Source organism: Apaloderma vittatum, unplaced genomic scaffold, assembly GCF_000703405.1.
Source record: "Apaloderma vittatum isolate BGI_N311 unplaced genomic scaffold, ASM70340v1 scaffold30608, whole genome shotgun sequence".
In the NCBI taxonomy this organism is placed as follows: Eukaryota; Metazoa; Chordata; class Aves; order Trogoniformes; family Trogonidae; genus Apaloderma; species Apaloderma vittatum.
The window spans coordinates 1-16,561 of NW_009732916.1; the positions used below are offsets into that span (position 1 = coordinate 1).

A 16,561-nucleotide genomic window follows, 5' to 3' on the forward strand; every position below is an offset into this window, starting at 1 on the left:
AGAAGTTGGTTCTGACTCAAAAAAAATATTCCCGTCTCGCTTCCCCGCAGCCCCAGCCCTGCAGGGTTGGCATCAGACCATCGGCAGCCAGAAACCAGACTGGTTGTTATTTATTTATTTATTATTTTTTACCTTTTTTTTTTGGAGAAGGGAAAGTTTTGCCATTGCTTTTAGGGAGGGAGGGAAATCTGCCTGGGTGATTTTTTTTTACAGCGCCGTGTGCGGTTGTAATCCCGGGAGAGATTGATGGACGAAAGGGATCAACAAGATGCACCTCTGTTCTAGCGACCAGGAGAGCGGAAATCTTGTTTTTACTGCGAGGAACTGTCACCAGCTGGTGCATGAACTGAGGTCCCTGTTCTCGGACACTTGGATCCTGCGTGGAGCCGAGCGCGGTGGGGCTGCGGAGCTGGGAACAGCTCAGTGTGCCCGGGTCGTGCCTGGGGAGCACCGTGGGCCCCAGTGCTGCTCGGCAAAAGGGGTCAGGAAGCAGGGGATGTGCTAAGGATTTTTTGACAAAAAGCAGGAGTGTCACCGGAGGAAAGAAAGGAAAAAAAAAAAAAAGAAAGAAAACAAAGCCCAGCAAGGGAAACCGTTCTCCTGTCGGCTCCCACGAGAACCTGTGCCTTGCTCTCCGGAACAGCTGTAAAATCGCAGGGAAAACAAAGGTGGTATTTAGCGGTGGTGGGTGAGGGGTGGCGATTAGGTCATGCTATGGGGGGGGGGTCCGAATCTGGCTGCTCCGCGAGCGAGGACTGCGAAATCCCAGGTCAGACATGCTGCTTGCAATGCGAGCTGAGTGGTGAAGTTTCTGTCTCCAGTCCTCCCGCTGCCGTGTCGGTGTGCTTTCTAACGCTCCTGCTGCGATCAGGGGGGTAGATTTTTTCAAGCAGTTTTACCTCTTCTTCCCACCCCCCCCTTTTTTTTTAATTTTCCGCTTCTAACGGCAAGTTAGCAGCAGTTTTCTGTCATGCTGGAACTATTCCTGTCTAAGTTGTCCTCTCTCCTGAGTTCGGATCATCCTCGACACCCCCAGAATCTTTTCAATGAAAGAATGCCCTCCTCTGAATCCAAAATGGGCTCTCTCTTCCCTCCCTGTCTTCTGCCATTATCCTCACGCACCAGCTCTTCCTCTAGCTCGTGGTATTGCCAGCTCCGTGGCCTAAGGCCAAGGGAGTTAGACAAAGCAGTCCTTGCAGTTGCACATATCGCATTCACAGTGATATGACTGCAAATGGCCCCCTCCTTTCTGGAGCTTTAATTCCCAGTCGAAGGCGATCGCTTCTCTATTGTGCTGAAATTAAATGCCCCCCAGACAGGAGGATAAATCTTAGGTTTGCGTCCAAACCTGGGGTGAATGCTCCCCCCCCCTCCCCGTCCTGCGGAGGAGAGGAAAACAGGAAATCTGTCCCTTTTGGCCTGAAATCAGCCCTGCAGAAGCCTGTCTGTATGAATGCTGAATATTTTGGTCTCTGCCGACGGAGGGCTCTGGCCAGCTGTGGATCTCACAGGGATTTTCCTCTGGGAGGTAATGCTGCTTCCCTGCAGTGCAGGGCTTCTGGTGCAGGAGTATTTGGAAAGACGGTGTCGACTCAGCTCCTGGAGCTGCGTCCTTACTGCGGAGCTAACTCCTTTCAAGTTTAGGCTGAGAGTGGCCACTCCGCAAAATCACGTTTAATCTGCACTCAGTAAGGGGACCAGTGAGATGAAGCAGCTGTGTTTGGTGGGTGACCGTGCTCTGTTCTTGCACAGGAGGGTATTTTGGGATTCAGAAACCTGAACTGAAGTAAGGAGCTGTTTCAGGGGAGGGGAGGAAGCCTCGGTGGGCTGCCGGCAGATCTGGGGATGACTGCGGGTGGGGAAAATGCGGCTGCTCTGCAAGTGACTCAGGATGCTGGAAGCATCTGGGTGCTGACTCCTCTGCCTTACACCATTTTGAGGGAAGAAGTTGTTGCCACAGCAGAATTTGGTGCTTATTCCTGTTCCCCGTTGCCCAGGTCAGTGGTGACACCTGGCCCAGGGTGTCTGCAGCCAGGCTTGCAGCGGTTTTTGGCTGAATTATCCATCACCTTCCTGGGGGGCCTGTGCACTGGGAATTGGGCCCTTGCATGCAGCACCCCAGGCTGTCAGTTTGTATTTTCTTGCTTATAATACTGAATCTTGCACAGTAGTTTCCTCCTCAGCCGTCTTGTGTTTCATATTGTTTAATTCTGTTTCTCTGTAAGAGGGCTGGCTACTGAGCTGCCCTGAAATAAAGCATTTCCGTTGACTTCAGACACCAGCTGCACCAGCTATGAACTGGTCCGTAGTTTGTCTTTCCCTTTGTTTCCATGTGTTTTCTGCCCCTGTGAATATTCACCAGTGTTCCTTTTGTCGTTCAGAGTATGCACAGGTCAGAGGAAAGTAGTTTCAAGAAGAGAAGCCAGCAGAAACAGCTTGGGATTTCTTCCTTTCGTTTTATTCTAATTCTTGCAGAAATGTTTCAAGGCAAGACCCTGTTCCTGTAATAAAACATAAAAAAAATGGTTGTTCGTAGGATCTGGAAAAACAAATTCGGGCAGACTGTGACAAGGGAAGGAGGTGCGTCTCGGCTCTGCACGAACAAGTGATGACCTGTACAACAGGTACTGCTGTAGCTGAGGACCAACAGAGCTGTCAGTGCACCTGCCACACCTCACGGCAACCAGAAGTTTCTTGGTGAAAAGTTGCAAGTTCTCACTGAGAGGTGAAATGAAAATAATGTCCCTAACTGGGGCTGTAACAACCAGCTGGAGAGGCCGATTTCATTCGGTCCTGAGAAACGCTGTCAAGCCCACTAGCCTGTTCCTTTTATTATTAAGACTGCGGCGCAGGCTTGTGTGAGTAAATGGCTTGCTTGTCACCCTTTACAGAGACAGCTTATGTTTGGTATTGTTGTCCATATTGAGAGGTTGGTTTTGGAGTGGGAGTGCGGGAAGGAATACTGTTCGTAGGCAGAGCAGAGAGCAAAGTGTTTGTGCTTTAGCAAAGGAGATAATTTCTAGGAAACGTACTCCCCTCTCCAATTCAAACTGAAATTTGCCGGTTCCCTGATCTCTCGAAGTCTGTGTGAAGTTAAAAATGGTCTGAAAAGAAGCATGCTGAACATGTTTCAGAATTGGCAATTTTCAAGTTTGGACATTCAGAAAATGGGCATTTTTGTCTTTGTGCACGTTGAGTGTTCAGCGTCAGAGCAATCGTATGGTCTTCCCAGTCAGCAAACCTCATCGTCCCCACCGGTCACATGGCGGCTGAGTTGCAGGGTGGTTTTGGTTCGTGCTAGCTTGATTCCTTCTGGCTAAAAGTCAACTGGAAGCTCTGCTCTGGTTGTGCAGTGCTGATGGTCCGTCCCTTTTAATGGGAACACAGGCGTCCGAACCAAAGATGGGACAGCTTTGAACCATACCCATGATACAGATGCTTCGTCTCGGGGGCCAGAATAAAATCTAATCTTAAATCATATGCCCTCACCCCAACCACATGTGATGTGCATATACCAAATGTTTTCATCTTTTGATCCTTTCCTGTTGTGCCAAGTAACTTGCTAGGGTAGAAATAGCCTGTGTTGCAAGCTAGAAAAGAAGAATATTGGGGAATCTGACTGACTGGCGTTTGCTTTTCTGATTTAAAAAAAAAAAGCAGGGATTAGGAAGAGGAGACATAAAACACGACCATTATCCACATGGAAAGATTAAACAGAATGAGAGTACCAGAGGAAAGGCCCAGGGTGTGACAGATCAAAAGAGCAAGGCCTCTGGCTGTTACGATAAAGAATGTCCTCGTTCTTGAGAACATATTTATGTGTGTGCGCACTGGATTTTTTTAAAAGGAAATAGTTTTATTCAAAGAAAGGTCTGTTTCTGCCACAAGGGCTGTTTAAGGGGGAAATAGTGAAAATGCAACTTTTACAGGCAGTGCTGTAAGGAATGTTTTGTGCACATAAGAGCGGAGTCCCTTATTTTAAATTAAAAAACTGACTGGAAGGTTGAGGGAAGTGGGGGCCGGCTGTTTTCGCTCGGAGTTGGCAACTTCAGCGTGTGGCTTGGCTGTGCAGTAGAGCTGCTTGTGTGGACATGCATGTGGTGTCCTATGGATGGACTTAAACCAAAGTGCTGAGAGGGCTGAGGAGTCAAATACTGGTGTAGTCAGTCAAAACTCTACAACTGAGTTCAAATGCTTGCAACAGCAGTGGCCGCGCTGGTTGAAACTGTTACCTCTCCCTGCGCTGGAAGATACCTGGATAGAGTAGCTGAGGTGGACACTTCCACGTGTTTTGTTGCAAAGTTGTCTGGTTTAGGACAGAAGAAGTTACATCCTCTCAGTTAAAGTATTCCAGCCGGGTTGTCTCATAGGGAATGCTGTCGGGAAGCGAAGTGCTGTCGTCTGAAGCAGACGAGGAGTGTCCTCTGTTGTGTGGCAGAGGCAGTAACCTCCAGCGTCCGGCTCTGTAGAAGGAGCGCTCTAAATGGCAGCAGCCTTTACGATGCGAGTGACTTCACCTTCAAGAGATTGTGAAATAGAGGCAGAAGCAGTGAGATTCCACAGACTGCAGCGTACACCTTGGCTGAACTCCAAGCTACAGGGTATCTCTTCTTACAGGCTGTCATGTTCATGTGCACAAAGAGTTTGTGAAATGGCAGGAGTTCACCTCTGCGGGTTTATGGGACCTTGTGCAGTTTTGTAGGGCCTTACAAAGGGCAGGGCAGTAGCAAAACTTATGTCTAACGGGGCTGGCTCTTGACTTGTCTAAGTCAGTTGTACGTGAGTAAATCTGTGAGTTGAGTAACTACCCCTGATTTTACTTTGCTGTTTGGGAGAGTAAATCAATTGAGCTGTGTAGATGCCTTGGCATCTGCTGGGAGAGTACCCCAGCGTTCCGGCTCCAGGCACACAGTAAACTGCCTTCCCAGTTATTTTTCCAAAAAGCATCAGCAAAAGAATTAAGAATTAAAACTTAGATCAGCAAATTGGTATCACTGCCCAGGCTTGGAAACAGTAGCACAGGAACTGAAGGGATTCTTACAGACGTATTGGAAATTAAGGGGAAGATTCTTGGTCAATGGGAGTTTAGGCAAACAAAGATTGATTCTAGATCCTTTGTCTCCCAGGGCGTTAATTTGGGCTCAGACACACTGCTGGAAGGAAAAGGTTTTGACACAAAAAAAATCTCATTTCTGTTCACAGTATTGTGAGACACTCCCCATCCCCAATTAATAAAGATTAATATTGATTAACAAGGAAATCTCTATATTTTTGTGGGAAAAATGCTTCTGGCAGTTTTCTGTTTGAGTACAGAAGTAAAAGACATTGTTGGCACAAGAATAAATGGGTATATAAAAGGTTTTGTGTACATTTAATTAGGAAAGTGGAGGGAGGAGAGCATGTTTATTAATTTAAGTTTTATACATGGGCAAACACTAAGACAATTTGGGATGTGATACAAGGTGTCACTTAAATTCAGTACCAAGCACATTCCCTTTTCAATTCTGTCAGTTCTTAACAGCCTTGTCTCCATTGTCATTTTAACATGGGAGAGTAAGCCTCAGTTTAGCTCCCCCTTCCTTTCTTTCTCTCTAGTGAATACCTAATCATCACACTGATTTTTGACTGAATATTGATTGTGAAACTTCCTGGCCTAATTTTTCTTGGTAACTATAATAGCAATAGCTGCTGATTTTTTTTTTCCTTTAATCTGAGATATACAGGATGTTCAGACATGCAGATATATTTTGGGTTAGTTGAGTAATAGTCATCCAAGACCCAGGGCTTCTGCTTGAGATTAACATACAAAGTGATAGTCAGAAAGCTCGAGGTCCGTTGCCCTGCAAGATACTAATACCCCCACAATTAATTTCATTTTCATGATTGCATTATCTTAAACTGAGGTGAAATCAAGGATTTTTCTTTTTTTTTCCCCCCGTCCAGCTGAGTTTGACTGGCGCAACTTCTGACCTGGGCGTGCGGAGGCTGGTACCACGGCCAAGTCAAATCCTTTTCTTTGTTCTCTGGGCCTGCTGCTGCTGCTGATAAAGTGGTCGGCGCATGGCATTATGTCTTATTACATTTTTGATGCAGACTGCAAAGAAACGGGTAAACTCACCATGGTTACCACGATCTGTCATTTGGCAGGGCACGCCGTACTCAGCGATGGCCTCTAGTGTCTGCAGCACAGCTCTGCATATGCCACGGGTACAGGAGACAATGCTGCACCCTCGGCCGCCCCAGCGACTCAACTCTAGAGATGGGACTCAGCTCTATAGATGGGATGGCTGACTCGAATCCGGAGCGATGCTCCGACTCCAGCGGGCAGGTTCTCCCTCACAGCTGCCTGCTAAAAGTTCTTGTCATTCAGGACTGACTGTGTCACGGCTGGATTCAAGCTCCCCTGCCGAAACCAACTACTCACCACTGTTGCTGGCTTTCACATCTGTGAAACTTTCTTGGGCAGCCCCTGGATCCGTTGCTTTGTTTCGGCACATCACGTTTCTTAGCAGGGTTCCTTTCTTATCTAGACGTTCCCTGCTGTGTTATTTTGTACGGACGAAGCACGTGTCGTTGCTTAAATCAACATGATCTGAAACAATCGCTAAATTATCTGCGCTATATTATCATGAACTGATACGGTGGTGATAAATTGTTTTTTGTTGTGCGTGGGCTGTAGCTAAGGTTTGCTCAGAGGATAGAGCGGGATTCCTGAGCCAGGATGGAGCTCCCAGGTCTTATGTGTGACTGCCTGCGGTAGCAGCTCAGGAACAAGTCTTTGCAGGATGGGTCTTTTGTTTTATTGTACACAAGGAAAAATCGCTTCAGCCTTTCTCTGCTTAATTGAGGTAATTAAACCTCCTTACCTTGCAGCACAAGGAGCTCATTAATGTTTTTGAAGCATTTTGAAAGTCCTTGTAGGAAAGATGCGGTTTGCTGTTGTGTCATGGTTGACAACTGTTGAAATTCAGTCATCTGGACTTGAAAGGCTGACTGAGTTGTACAACAGAAATCTTACAATTGTGAGTGTATTTTGAGCTGATAACGTGAAGAACTAATCAAGAGAATAGCTGATGTCTGTGGTGTTCCTTTGCAGTGCTCTGCTCTATGGGTGTGTTTAGTTTTTGGGGTTTTATATGCCTTAGCAAAATGTGACAGTTAGCTCCGTGTGAAACCACAGCGACAGAAATGCGGATGGTAATGGCATAAAGTGTAGCAGCTTAGTTAAAGAGAAACCTGGCTTTTTTTTTAAGATGACCTAGTGACCAGCCCAATTTGCCTTTTTTAGGATTTCTCATTGAATTAGCTAGTAAAAATTAAGAATGCCCTCTCTTCTTGGAATGAAGACACCACCACAGCGATATCCTGTGATTAATTCTGAAGTGGAAAGAGACTTTCGAAACCAGGAGAAGAGTCTCTTCCACTGCTGGCTTGCTTTTCTTGTAGTGCGGGGAAAATAGGAACGAAATAACTTGCAACTTTAAAACAAAGCTAGAGATTTACATAGTTCGGAGCCCCAGTGACTTTTAGCATCAGTTTAATTTAGATTTAAATGAAGGCTTGTAAATGAGATCTGTTCTTCATCTGAGAGACAGTTGGGAATTTTGAGCAAAGGAGTCGGTAAGGGGAAAAGTTTTTCCAGACAGCAGGCAGTCTGTGTCTGTGCCTACAGGCAAAGACAGCAGCATCAGTGGATGCAAGGGCACTTCTGCTGCAAGAGCAAACAAGCTGGGTGGTGTAATGCGCCCGTAGTCCTGAGTTACAGCCCGTAACCACCAGGTCCTCTAAGCACTGTTGTGAAACGGGCAGCGTAATTAAGCCCCCTAAGAAAAAATCGAACAGTTGGTTCTCCAACCCAAATTCTTGCTGTTGCGGGGCGAAGGGCAGGGAGTGTTCTGATTGTTCGTTTCTGGAGCAGTTAATCAATGATCACATTAGAGTCTGCTGCTGTAACTCCCAGCTGACTCAAAACTCTGTCGATCTGAATGTAATCTTTCCTAACTTTTTATAACCCCAAATGGTTACTTTACATAGTACAGCTTGACCAGCTAAAAATGTTTGATACCACAGAGAGAAGAATAACAGTGACAGCCTTTGCCTCTGATGTCACACAGCGAGCAGCAGATCTGACGTAGGTCATCTGACGGTTCTCTATGAATAGTTTTGGCATTGGCCGAAAATCGTACTGAGGGTAACTTGCATCGGCCACGTAATGAGACTTTGAGTTGCAAAATTACTTTTGGATAACTGGCGCTGAAAAAGTAAAAATAGCAGAGTACGTTAGACTCATCTGTGTGGAATGTATAAAAGCAAAAATAGGGCTCCTTAATATTTACAGTTTGTCTAGGCAGAACACCTTGGCGTGCTACACTTTAGGCAGTTTGCACTGACAGTGTTGCAGGCTGTGCCATTTTCAAATGTACGGCAAAAGTTAAGAGAGGCATTAATTTAACCATTCTCTTCCTAGCAAATAGTGTTATTGATGAGCTTAGACAAAGGTGAGAGGTCATAGCTTTAGGGAAAAAAAATGATTAAAATGTGTCTTACTGTAAAAGGCTAATTAATCTTTAGATAATAACGTTTTTTTTCTTTTTTCTCTCTGCAGCTGGGAGTGTTCACTCCCCTTCCACAAGTATGGCAACATCTGCACAATACCGACAGCTTATAAATGACTACGGCCCCCCATCTCTAGGCTATACACAAGGGATGCAGGTACAGCTCCGCTTCTTGCTGTTCTTTAACCAGATCGCTGACCCTAAGTTTGCGTAATCGCGTGGATCATGGCCTGTAATCCGAGGTGTTCCTCCCTCCCACCAAGATCTGAAATCAAACCCAAATGCCAGACTGATTCATCGCACATGTCTTGGGATCAAATTAGGCTAAGCAGAGTGCTGAGTGAGATTGGTTACTAATTAACTGTTAGTCCCATCTCATCTGAGTCACAGTGAACCATGTCTTGAGTTATGTTCTGGTAGTATGGGCTGTAACATATTTTAAAATTACGTGTTAAAAGATGAGTATTTCTATACTGTTTTGCTTTGGGAAATTTATATTCTAAAATCCAGTCTCATGAAGTATGTCACACAGTCCCGTGGGCTGCCTCAGGAATCTAGTGGTAAACTTTCTGTGAAATGTATTTGATTTAATAGGATTTCCCTTATAATATGGGCAGTTTTGTTTTATCTGCTCCTCACTCCCCCAGCCTAGTTAACTTCTCCACCAAATGTACACGTAAACATTGAAAATAAGCAGAAGCAGAGTTAAACAAGCAGTTGCCAGTTTGCTGTTCTTGCAGGACTGTTTTAACTTGTTTCACCTAAGGTCCCAGTCTTGCAGGTGCATCCTCCCAGTTGATCCTGATATTTTAAGGACACATAGCAGCACAAAAATAAAATGATGATTATATATAAAGCCTGAAATTGAATTTTTTTAAGAAGCGGCTTCCAGTACTATTTCTGTTCCTTCAGTTGCTGTTTGGTGTAATTATTTTGGTTTTAGCAGTATTTGATTGTGATTAATCTACTTTCAACTACAGGGTACCAGCAGCAGTCAAGTACCGCAAAGCAAATACGCAGAACTTCTAGCTATCATAGAAGAATTAGGAAAAGAGATTAGACCCACATATGCCGGGAGTAAAAGTGCGATGGAGAGGCTAAAAAGAGGTAACGTTTAAATTTATTGAAAATAAATTGTCGCATACACTGTGCACTGACTATTCGTCAGCTTCGTGACAGCTGTTTCCTTTGAAAGGGGAGAGCTGTCTTGAGCCCGTTGTTAAACTAGGTGTATTAACAAGTGACTGAAACCTTGGGATTTCAGTTGGGATCGAGATTTGCGCTGTAGTTGGTAGATAAACCAGTGCCAAAATGTGTTTCATGTGCACAAGGGGAGTTGCTGGTAACAATTCAAACCTTGTTGAGTCATAGGCTGGACTTGATGATCCCAGAGGTCTTTTCCAGCCTCAACAATTCTGTAATTCTTTTAGAACCCTTAAGGTGTCTAATGGATATGTTCTTTCAGGTTCCTTGGTGACTTACTTCCCGTTCAATTCCCTTTTCTCCCCAGTCTCCAAAACATACAGCCAAACATTGTTTACTTTTTTACATCAGCCATCTACTTGCCTCAAGAGTCTTCAGTAAAGTGCATTTTGCCTAAAGAAATACTGCATTGTGATAATTTTAGGCTTGGCGGGTGAGGTCTCTTTAGCTTTGCTTTGTCAGCTAAAAGGGGTAATAAATGCCCTTTCCTTGCAGTGTAAAGGAAACCCCTGCATGCCCCACTGCTGACATCAGCTTGACATTGTCCTCTGCTGGGGACGTGCGAGGGATATTTCTGAAGGAGCAGCGGGAAGTTCCGTTGCTCCAGCTCCTGAAATGACCCCAAAAGGCCATCGGCAACAGTTGTGCTGGCACCTCTGTTCTTTGACAGTATAATGTAGTTACCTTCTCCTCCCTTTCCTCGGTCCTTGTGCTGAGTTTGACTCATGCATTCAGCCCTGAATGGGAATGTTATTGTAACAGACTAACTTCACCACCTTGCAAATCCCCCGTACATTTACTCATGACTACAAAGCTTTATTTAAGGCTCAACCATTATGGGAAAGTAATATATCTGCTGTGACATGCAATAAAATGACTAGTAGCTGTTCTGGGAAAGGATGCAATAAAGCCTGCTGATGAGTGGTAAGTGGAATCTGGCCCAGCTAAAATCAATGTTGCTGGAGTCTCTCTTTATTGCATTGCCTGAGTCAGTATTAATAGATCATGAATGGCAATAGGCTAATGGGCACGACTTGAGAGAGACAGAGAGATGCAGACGTTCTCTGACCTGAAAGGTTCAGTTCAGTGAGGAAAAATTATCTCGCTGGTTCTTGCAGTATTTAGTTTGTTGGCTAATGCGGGTTTAAGATTCAGTGCTGCCACTGTGACTTGCCAGTGTTGCAAAGAATCTCAAATAAATACTTTTTGCTGCCATCTTTTGGTCACAAATGCACCTCTCGGATTTCCATTTTGAGAGCCTTATGGCTGAAGGAGCATGTGCAAGTGTGAGAGCAAAAGTGATTGAGGGTAACCACGTGACGACAGCCTTCATGGCCATGTGGTGGTTATTCCTGAATAAAGTCCCTGTCCCCAGCTCCACCTGCTCCCAAGCACAGAGGCTACTGACCTCCAAAACTGGCCAAATTCCCAGTGTTCTACATAATTCAGGGTAGTTCTGCTGCATAAACTGGGCGTCCTGCCACCAGACCCAGGTCTAATGCACTGCTCTGAGTACACGCTTCTGCATCCCACGGCTTCGGGATATGGCTTTATTTGTCTGTGCCCATTTAACCCTCTGCAGAGCCTTGCACCCATCAAGTCCCAGGTCAGTACTCCTTGGGTTTAAAGGCTGTTGTTGTGACTTGGGCTAGCAGCCTTCTAGAAACAGAATCCATTGTCTCTCAATAGAAATTAAACTTCATCTATTGCCTTATTGTCCTTTCTGTACCTTCCTAAGGAGCACAACTGAGTGGAGAAGTCGCCTTCTATCTTGTCCTGTCAGTAAAATATAACCTCGTTTGTTGCAGAAAAAATCTTCCTGTCTCTCATTTAAAAAAAAAAAAAAAAAAAATCTATCTCAAGCTCTGTTCTTTCAGCAGCTCTGTGAACATGAATCTAGGTTTGGTTCCAGGATTAAGATCAAGGTCCAGATTGCTGGAATTCAAGGCAACAGGACTCGTAGTGGAAAATTCCACATTATGTCTATCAGCTGAGAGTAGACATGGCAGCATGTAAAGTGGTGATGATTTACACTGGGAGCTGAGCCAGTGTTAGGGGGTAACTTTTTGCACACACCATAAAAAATTTCTTATTCTTATGAGAGATACAACTTGTGTTTAAGCAGTATTATAAAGGCTTGGATTTTGGTGCATCCTCTCAGAGAAGAACTACCCCAATGTATTAAGACTTCTAGAGCTTGCTAAAATGCCTTCCCACATAACTTGGTATTTTTTTCTCACTCCATTTTAGCAAAATAATTCACAGGCTAGTAAGATGATTTTTTTTTTCTGTTGAGTCTCTGATTTTAAACAGGCCTGCACTGCACACTGAGATATACCTGTCACTGCAGACCTACAAATCTTACCATGATCTGACTCCTAGTTTTAGTCCCTTTTCAATTTATAATGCCACTTTAGGAAAGCACACTTAGTCTAGCAGCAGCTGATACTTGGGAAGCGAGGGATCGCTCCTGTTCCTGAGGCATGCTGCAGTAGCCTTGGCAACTCGAGACAGAAATACGTAAACCTTTCTCTGAACTGTCATTACAAGTGTGACCTGAATGAGATGATTTAAAATATGTCTAATTCTTTTGCAGGCATTATTCATGCTAGAGGATTAGTTCGAGAATGCTTGGCTGAGACGGAACGAAATGCAAGATCCTAGCCCGCTCACTCAGCTGCAAGATTTTCCACCTCTTAATGAAGAAAAAGTAACACTTAATTCCTTTTGACTCTCGAAACATTCAGGCAAATACCTTTATTTTGAATGTTTTACCTTTCTCTTGTTTTGCCCTTACAAAAATGTATAGTCAAGAATGAGAAAATAAGGATTTTTCAACTTACCGAGGGTTTGCATTTTGTAAAGATGTTGAAACACCCCAAAATGTTTCTAAAACATGAAAACTGAACTGCATGCAGAGGAATGCTCTTTCTCTCCCAGGCTATATTTGAGTTCTCTTCTTATCCAGCCACAGTCTCACTCTGTTTTTTTCCTTTGACTATATTCACTTAACCCCAGACTGTCAAAGCTTGACATACGCTCTAGGGATATTTTTTAATAAATGCAGAATAGCATGCTGTACTCTAGTAGTCTGCTAAGTCACAATTTGTCATACAGCATAGACCCTGCTTAGAAATAACCTTCTCCTTCTCTTATTTTTCCTTTTTTGTTCGTTTTGCATAAACATTTGCATGACTGTTAGTGCTTTGAAGTCCATTTAAAGTGCATGACTTATATGGAAAATAGGGAAGCCTATTAAATAACAAGGTCCCAGAAAGCTAATTTCTACATTAAGGCTGGAGATTTCAGTTAAACGTTTGCCAAAAAAAAAGAAAATTCTGGATAAATTACTAAAACTGTTATTTGCATCTTTGTATGTATTTATTACTTGATGTAATAAAGCTTATTTTCATTAACAGTTTGTATTAAAACTATGTACAGTCAATTTAAGCAGATTCATACTCTGTGAACAAGAACTCTTGACAGATAAAAATTTAACCTTCATGCAGGGGGCTCAAGTTCAGGAACAGAGAACAGGCCTGCAGATCACTGGAGAGTTTCCATCCATGGCACAACCTGGATGCAGTTCATCTCTCCAAGATAGCAGCAGAGTTGCTGGTCGTCTCCATTGCTTTCCAAAAATGTACTCTGGCTTTGGTTCTTCAATCACTCTCCCTTCCCTGTCGAAGGCGAGAACTTGGTGGCGGCCAATGAGGGTTCTATCCAAAAATTCAAGAGAAGTTCTGGTTAAGAATTAGTTACCAACAGGATTAAACCAGAAAAGTGCACTTCTTCAAAGTACCAGTACTCTACAATCAAATCTAATCCTGAGGAAGATGGGATATCTGGGTTTTCTTAATACATACGGAGCGATGGATACTTGAAGAAAGTACAGCATTAAGAGGCAAAGTTAATTACTTCATAGCTTGGATGAACTGGGTTCTGTTGCTTTGGGAGGCAGCTTCCAACACGCCGTGTTCTTTATCTGTAATGACCCAGTTTTACCTTTCAGCTGGAAGAACACGACTGACCAAGCCTTGCTTGCAGAGTGCCTTCCACCGCAATGCTCGTCAGCACTCCTGCTAAGATTTGTAAAGGTTCTGTTTCAACTTCATTCAAAATGGAGCAGGACAGAGCATCTGTTCAGCTACACATTCAAAGAAGTCAACCACTTACTGATGTCTCTTCTGTCAGCGTGTCCTTCACAGCATCAGAACCAATATCTAAGCTTAGTTACTGTGTATGAAGGCTTTATGTCAGTAGAGGCATTGCCTGAGTAAGGATGGAAAGTTATAACTTTTCAAGGCTGTTCTTACTATTGGAACTCCTACACAACATCATACGGTATCATCTGGGCAGAAGGAGATCTACTGATATTTTTTTTTCGGTCTCCCTTAACAATGGTGGAAATTTTAACAAGGACAGGTTTATCATCTTCTGAACTTGACAGGAAAACTGACAGTTGGATGTGATGAGATGACGGCAGAAAGTAGGAATATGTGACTGCTTCTGTCACTTTAGTTTTACAGTAACAGCAGGTCCCTACTCCATATTTCAGTTATGCTTATAAAACCCTATGTAATCTGTAAAACTGTGTCTAGGTATAATGACAAACGTTTCCCTTACCCTACTAGGGTAAGTCCACATTTCACGTTGATTTCTTATCCAGTTGTTGCATCTCTTTAAAATGCTTTTTCCTTTCTAGGTTTTCCTTTGCTCTTCTTTTTTTCTCCTGCTTCTTCATCTCTGATGCTTTCTTCTCTTTAAAAACATCACTGGCTTCACCTTTGTAGAACAGGTCAACTTTTTCCTGCAGGATTTCTCTGGCTATCTTTCGGTTCTGCTCCACTGATCTTGTCTGATGACACTGAAGAAATACAATAGGACATTTTTACAGGAACTTTAACCTGTTTATTCTTCAGCTGTCCATTTCAGTCTACATATTCCTGTCGTTACAGTAAAGAAAATTCCCTCCCCCTGCAACCCAAGAGCATCATCCTGACAAGAAATGCTGGAACTTTTGTTGGGTTGATATATTTTGGAGAGGCTGCCTAATAATTATTTATTTGCTACTGCTACTTGTCAGACTGGCTTTTGCATTAATCTTTAATGCTCCCATATTACTTTGGAAAGCCGCTTCTGAGTTTAACTGAACTGTGTCTTCCCCTTGTGATAAGGAAGTAAAGATTAATTTCAAAGTATTAATCCACAAGAAGGAGGAAAGAGTAATACTTAAAAAGAATGTGCAGGGCAAATATGATAAACTTGTTCAGGAAGACCTTCTAACCGACTCACAAGAGAGATACGAATGTGACAGTGGCCACTGAAAGGCAGCTACAATGAAGATAAATTTTACTGAAAACTACAAACCAGTACTGCATGCCAAAGCCAGGAAGATCGCTACGACCCCAAGTTTGTTTATCTACTGATAGCTAAAAATGCTTCTTGCTAAGATCCTTTACAATACACAGAAACTTCTCCTCCATGACACTTGCTTTACTACTATTATGCTTTACTATGAAAGGAGACTTGGAAGATATGAGGTGATTTGTGACTTAGTAAAATAAAATACAGTTACCTTCACTACAATCCCAGATGGAATATGCTTCAAGACAACACAGTTGTTTGTCTTATTTGTGGCTTGACCTCCTGGGCCATCACCTCTTACAAACTGTTCTTTTAATTCTGTCTCGGTTAATTCAAGAAGATTGGGAGAGTTCTTCTTTCCTGCTGCCTGAAGTGAGGGTGCTCTGGGCAGAGAAAATTGCTGCTTCCTCAAAATCCACGGTCTCCATGACGTCCGTACTTCTCTCAGCAAGAACGCAAAATGAAATAAACTTGGAACATTCATACAGAAACGAGGACACAGTTTCTCTGGATTGAAACCTGAAATAGAAGTGGGGAATGAATTTACTGTGAGATGCCTTTTTAATGCCAGGTTAGTAGAGGAAACAAAATATCCTTATCTAAACAGATGACATGGTCTAGAATTGTCTTTTGACCTTGCTCCAGTACAGTGGTTTCCAGATTCTGAGGTCAAGGCTCTAGTGTGCACAGGATTTGGTGAGTGGTCTAATACAGCAAATGTAGGACACTCCATCTCACATCACAAGTATCCTATATCCTGTATTGATCCTGTTAACAAGCTTGGATAATGAGGAATGTCAGGTTCGGCTGCTGTCAGACGGCACTCCTCAGCACGGCGTTAGGTAAGCAATTAGAACAATACACGCTGGTATGCTTGAAATATTTCATTTGATTCCGAAGAAAATACTTCAGCTTGTGAGGAAGCAGAATGTAGCAACAGTTGAACATGATTGTGGGAATAAAAATAACCTTAAGAAAGCTTTATTAGCAATTCAGCATGTCCACTTGGTGGCACTATAAAGTACTTTTTTTTTTTTCTGCGAAAAACATTTAGAAAAATTTAGCAGAACTGCTACCTAGATCTGGAGCTGTCCGCCCCCCCAAAAACAGCCGCTTTGAAAGCAAGCCTGCCAACAGGTAAGGCAAAGTCAAAAAAAAAGAACCCTGCCCACGGTGAGCCTGTTCTGGCTACTTGGCACCGGAGCTGTAAGAGGAAACCTGCAAGATACGGCCGAGTTTTCTCGAGATTTCATTAACGCAGAAAGTCTCCAAGAAACACGTGCCTTACGATACAGAAAAGAGCTTAAGATATTTTTTTAATACCAAGAGCTTTGCTTATGAGATCTTTAAGCGTGGACTCCAGCAGAGCCGTGTCCACAGAACAATAACCTTCCCCTTCTGAAACCCAGCTCCTGCAGGGACCAAGGCTGCGGCAC

At 43.6% G+C, this 16,561-nt stretch overlaps 2 protein-coding genes across 3 annotated transcripts; one reads left to right on the forward strand and one right to left on the reverse strand.

Moving 5' to 3' along the window:
• Positions 1–549: 549 nt before the first annotated feature.
• CDK2AP1 (cyclin-dependent kinase 2 associated protein 1) lies at positions 550–13,189 on the forward strand. 2 transcript variants are annotated; one of them, XM_009875694.1, is made up of 4 exons: positions 550–668; positions 8,606–8,712; positions 9,536–9,662; positions 12,355–13,189. In XM_009875694.1, the coding sequence occupies exons 2-4, from the start codon at positions 8,635–8,637 to the stop codon at positions 12,420–12,422; spliced, it is 273 nt and encodes a 90-aa protein (XP_009873996.1). In that variant the 5' UTR covers positions 550–668; positions 8,606–8,634; the 3' UTR covers positions 12,423–13,189. The 2 variants fall into 2 exon arrangements, with proteins under 2 accessions (XP_009873996.1, XP_009873998.1); XM_009875696.1 differs by lacking the exon at positions 550–668 and having other exon boundaries at positions 8,602–8,712.
• Positions 13,190–14,406: 1,217 nt separating this feature from the next.
• Positions 14,407–15,609, reverse strand: LOC104269269 (chromosome unknown open reading frame, human C12orf65). The gene is made up of 2 exons (XM_009875697.1): positions 15,337–15,609; positions 14,407–14,625 (listed from the first exon to the last, which is right to left on the reverse strand). The coding sequence occupies exons 1-2, from the start codon at positions 15,607–15,609 to the stop codon at positions 14,407–14,409; spliced, it is 492 nt and encodes a 163-aa protein (XP_009873999.1).
• Positions 15,610–16,561: the final 952 nt, after the last annotated feature.

Coding starts and splice junctions, on each gene's coding strand:
- CDK2AP1 (XM_009875694.1), top strand. CDS start 8,635: ATGGCAACATCTGCACAATACCGACAGCTTATAAATGACTACGGCCCC. Junction 8,713..9,535: donor GCTATACACAAGGGATGCAG/GTACAGCTCCGC, acceptor TTTCAACTACAG/GGTACCAGCAGCAGTCAAGT. Junction 9,663..12,354: donor GATGGAGAGGCTAAAAAGAG/GTAACGTTTAAA, acceptor ATTCTTTTGCAG/GCATTATTCATGCTAGAGGA.
- LOC104269269 (XM_009875697.1), bottom strand. CDS start 15,609: ATGAATGTTCCAAGTTTATTTCATTTTGCGTTCTTGCTGAGAGAAGTA. Junction 14,626..15,336: donor CATCTGGGATTGTAGTGAAG/GTAACTGTATTT, acceptor GTATTTCTTCAG/TGTCATCAGACAAGATCAGT.